Source organism: Boleophthalmus pectinirostris, unplaced genomic scaffold (genome assembly GCF_026225935.1).
Source record: "Boleophthalmus pectinirostris isolate CB_2022bp ecotype Guang Dong unplaced genomic scaffold, ASM2622593v1 HiC_scaffold_23, whole genome shotgun sequence".
In the NCBI taxonomy this organism is placed as follows: Eukaryota; Metazoa; Chordata; class Actinopteri; order Gobiiformes; family Gobiidae; genus Boleophthalmus; species Boleophthalmus pectinirostris.
In genome coordinates this window covers 383,538-388,537 of record NW_026571207.1, presented here as the reverse complement: position 1 = coordinate 388,537, position 5,000 = coordinate 383,538, and the positions used below count along the sequence as shown (strand labels likewise).

General features: G+C 45.2%; 1 protein-coding gene across 9 annotated transcripts in view; it reads left to right on the top strand.

Annotated features, from left to right (window-relative positions):
* ube2c (ubiquitin-conjugating enzyme E2C) overlaps positions 1-3,150 on the top strand; it is a 16,634-nt gene extending 13,484 nt beyond the window's left edge. For all 9 annotated transcript variants that reach the window (XM_055158893.1, XM_055158886.1, XM_055158885.1 and 6 more), the window contains 2 exons: positions 2,844-2,903; positions 3,020-3,150. In XM_055158893.1, coding sequence (XP_055014868.1) covers positions 2,844-2,903; positions 3,020-3,057 — 98 coding nt within the window. In that variant the 3' untranslated portion in view covers positions 3,058-3,150. The remainder of the gene's footprint in view (positions 1-2,843; positions 2,904-3,019) is intronic.
* Positions 3,151-5,000: the final 1,850 nt, after the last annotated feature.

Genomic DNA, 5,000 nt, shown 5'->3' with positions numbered 1-5,000 from the left:
ATACTACTACTACTACTACTACTACTGCTGCTGCTGCTGCAAATACTACTACTATACTACTACTACTACTACTACTGCTGCTGCTGCTAAATACTACTACTACTACTACTACTACTACTGCTGCTGCTGCTGCTGCAAATACTACTACTACTACTACTACTACTGCTACTACTACTACTACTACTACTACAGACAGACATGTGACAAGAGCAGATTTCACTGGACGTTTAATTGACCAAGAATTTCTTGCGATAAACGATAATTTTGACATTTTGAGACCAATTTTAACTTTTATAATGACCATGGAATAAAAATACAAACGCACTTTTAAAGATCAATAAACTTGACTTTCTAAAAAAACATTGAACACAGGAAGAGTAAGACGAACAAAAACAACAGGTGTAAATAAAACGGACTTGTTCACATGTAGTGTGACTCAGTGACGACCTGTTCACACAAATCCACTTGAATAAACCAAACACGACCAAAACAATCGATTATTAAATCTCTCGAACAAAATCACTCTTCAAAAAAGTGATTTTAGTCGTTGACTTATGTTGGAATAATCCAGGGGTGGGAAAACAGTTTGTCTCGGGGGCCACAAAGGTTCTAAAATTTAACGAAAGTCTGGACCAGGAGCAGATGATGGAGCAGGCCTGGAACGATAATCAATAAATCGATTAATCGTACGATGACTTAACGAGCTCAATCACTTTTCCAGCCACGATAATTTCTATTTGCAGCTTGTTTGTTTTTCTCGCTCTCAAAGAGACTGAATGTTCGACGCTTCTATCGCTCTGACGCCTCTCGTTTAACAAGTGTAATGACGCTTGAACCGACGGGGCGGCGTTTGTCGACGGGGCGGCGTGCGTCGACGGGGCGGCGTGCGTCGACGGGGCGGCGTTCGTCGACGGGGCGGCGTGCGTGCGTCGACGGGGCGGACGTGTGCGTAGTCTGCACGCTGTCTGTGACAAAACTGTTCGTCTCCGTTCATCGCCAAAACAAGCCACAATACCAAATCAACACTGGTGAGCAGGACACGTCTCAACTATGGATGGGCATTCGATGAAATTTTCTCAGTCAATCGTCGGGAGAATTAACGATCGATTATCGATTAATCATTAACGTTTTTATATTAACATGATCATCATTATTATTACTATCTGCACTAATCTGCATAAATGACAGACCCTGTTCCTGCTGCCGTGGCCTCGACATTTTGGTCTTGAAGTGTTCGTATGAACTCGTGACACATGATCCTGTTTGTGTGAGTGAGTCTCTGTTCTGTCTGGTGTCGTGGCTGAGTCTTGTGGGATTTCACTGGGTTTCAGGTTTTTCTCGGTGCCGGGGCTTGTTCTGTCGCTCGGGTTTGGGTTTATATCGTCCGTTTGGGTTTGACACGTTTCTTCTCGTCGTTTGTGTTTCGCTGCGTTTGACCCACGTGTCTGTTGAGACGTGTAAAGGTTCGTTCACACCAAAGCGTCAAACGCCTTGACGCCTCTATTTGGATGCGTTTGCATTTGAGTTTAGACGCCCCCGACGCTCGTGTCTTTGACGCTGTGGACAAACGGGACAAAAATACTTGACCCGTCCGTTGCCCTGGAAACAAGAGCCCGGTCCCGGTCTTTTCCCGAAACAATATCAGACCAGACTGAGAGAGTGTTTTTATGACATAAAACATCAGCGGAGGAGATCAGTCAACGACTGGGGCGTATATAAATTTATACTCCGCTAATGACTCCCGGTCTAGTCGGTCTAAGTCCCGGTCTAGTCCCGGTCTAGTCTTGTTAGTCCTGGTCCGGTCCTGGTGTAGTCCTGGCGATCGGCTCGGTGATTGTGGGTGTATATTTATGCTCTGCTCATGTTTGTGGTTCTCGTCTGGTCTGGGGTTTTTCTTCCTGATAATAACGTCGCTGGTCTCTGGATACTCGTCCCTGATTGGTTGACGCGGGCGTCTGACGCGAAAAGTTCAGCATTTTAATTCTTGACGCTGACGCCTTGGACGCGCGTCTTGGCCGCTGATGCCAAAACACTCAAGACGCGCCGCGCTGACGCGAAAACGCGCGCCAAACGCAGGAGGCTCTAGTCGCGCGTCCACATCGACTTTACATTGAAACTGGACGCTTTGACGCTTTGGTGTGAACGGCCCTTAATACTCACCGGTGTTAATTCGACATCGTGACGTGTTTTGTCTCTTTGAGATGAACTGTTTTGGTTCTGACGGCGGCGCTCGTGTCGCGGCTTCATGTTAAAGCCCACAGACGGCGGCACTAGTTTGTGTTTCTGCACTCAGACTCTGTGTGTGTGTGTGTGCGTGTGTGCGCCTGTGCGCGTCCACTGTGTCGATAAACACACACGTCAGTTCAAGAGTCGTTACACTTGATAAACGAGACAAGTCAGCGAGACAAACTTGAAACACTCACCCTCTGAGAGCGAGAAAAACAAACATGTAAATAGAATTCATCACGGTCGGAAAAGTGATCGAGTTTGTAAAGTTATCGTACGATGAAGTGATTTATTGATTATCGTTACAGGCCTCATTGGGTTGTGTTTCGGTGTGGTTTGGTTGTGGTCCGGTTGAACAGTGGTTTATTCGTTATCAAGTCATTTCTTGGTTAATCGTTCAGTAAAATCTGTTCTCATTATAAAAAAAAAAGTTCGCGTCCCAGACCCAAGAACCAGACCCAAGAACCAGACCCAAGAACCAGACCCAAGAACCAGACCCAAGAACCAGACCCAAGAACCAGACCCAAGAACCAGACCCAAGAACCAGACCCAAGAACCAGTGAGGACTCAAAACTGCAGCTGAATCTTCATTTTTGTCTCGTGTGTTTCTGTTTTAGAACCGAATAACGAGTCGCCTCTGAACACGACGGCCGCCGAACTGTGGGACAATCAGGAAGGTCAGTCTGCTGGAGGGTTTGAGGTCCTCTGGGGTGGTGGGGGGGGGGTTTGAGGTCCCGTGGTGGGTTTGAGGTCCTGACCTGTGTGTATCTGTGTGTGTTGTGTGTGTGTGCAGCGTTCAAGGCCCACCTGCTCGCAACGTTCCAGAAGTGAATCTTCGTGTAAAACCAAACAGTGTTTTTGTAAAATATTTGAGTGTTTGGTTTTTGTGTGTCACGTTCTTCTTAATAAAAGCTCTTAGTCACACTGAGTCTCCTCTGTTTCCTCACGGAAAGAAACACTGCGGAACATGACCCGCTTCATCTGTGCACCGCGCACCACTATACATATACACACAAACAATACACACAAACACACACACACTATATACACACACACAGAGACACACACATCACACACATCACACAACGGTGTGTTTCACTGTGTGTATAGTGTGTGTGTGTGTATATGTGTATATGTATGTGTGTGTGTGTGTGTGTGTGTGTGTGTGTGTATGTGTTGTGTGTGTATAGTGTGTGTAATGTGTGTGTATGTTGTGTGTTATTGTGTGTGTGTTAGTGTGTGTATGTGTTGTATAGTGTGTGTATATAGTGTGTGTATATGTGTGTATATGTATAGTATATGTGTATATTGTGTGTGTGTATGTGTTTATATGTGTGTATGTGTTTGTGTTATAGTGTGTAAGTGTGTATAGTGTGTGTGTGTGTGTATGTGTGTGTGTTTTAACGAGGTTTTTCCAGTTGTATCTTTAACGAGCTTTGGGACCTGAGTTCATTTTTAATTATGACCTCGTCCCACAGGAGAAAGAACAGAGGAGGGGGGGGGGGGGTTACACAGGGAGGACTCTGCTCCTGTCGTTTCCTAACGTCTCACCTGTCTCACCTGTCTCACCTGTCTCACCTGCTGGTGTGTGTCTCTTGAACGTCTCGGTGGAACAGGTAGGAGGATTTCAATATCTCTGTAAATCTAGATCTAAATATCTCTGTAAATCTAGATCTAAATATCTGTGAAGTGAATGAAAATCACAGAATCTGATCCGGGTCTGAGGTTTTGTGGATGTGTTTTATAAAATAGCTACTCTGGATTTTTATGTTAAGACATAAAACTTTTATAACGACAAGTTTCTCCAGATTAAATCCTTGGAGGTGCCCAGGTGGACACCAACCTGCACTACACTTGTACATGTCCATGTCCCTGAAGGTCTGAAGGTCTGAAGGTCGGTCTGTGGTCCCTGTCGTCTCTGCACGTCCAGCTTCAGGACTCTGGTTGTGTTTGGTGATGTGTGAACGGGTCCGTGTGGACAGATCACACATCACACACACACAGCACAGGTTCTTTTTGAGCAGCAGCTCGTACATTTATTTGATGAGTTCCAGTAGAGACGAAAGGTTTTTGTTAAAGTTGTTTTGCTCATGGACGTTATGGAGTAAGAGCAGAGAGAAGAGGATCTGATTAGACATTTAACACGACAATCCAATCACCAGTGACTAATTCTTCATATTTATATGTAGTGCACAGCAGTAATAATAAAACATCATCAAATGAAAACAATTAAATGTGGTAAATGTCACTAAAACAGTTATAACACACAACACATCAAGACTCTGACGGCTCCAACTGCTCGAGTAAATACAAGAGCCATAAAAACAAACAAACCAATAAAGACTAAAACATTTCACGTAAACTTTTTGGAGCAATAAACATGAAGATGGTAAATATCAACTAAGATGTGGATAGATTTGATGAAGTGTGAGTGTCGCACGTTTCAGAGTCACTTGCTGCTGCTGCTGCTGCTGCTGCTGCTGCTGCTGCTGCTGCTGCTGCTGCTGCTGCTGCTGCTGCTGCTGCTGCTGCTCTTGGACATGGACCAAAAACAACAACCACAGCGACTTCATCATGAAAACAACGTACAAGAGCACCACCTAGTGCTCACTCCCTCATGTGCACTTGTACACTTGTACACTTACACTTGTACACTTGTACACTTGCGCTCTCTGGACCTGCTGCTGTGACCCGTGTGACCTGAGTTCTGTCTGTGGACCTGTAGTTTGGTCTGAGATGTTCCTCTGAAGCCGCCTCAGGATCCTGGAACATTT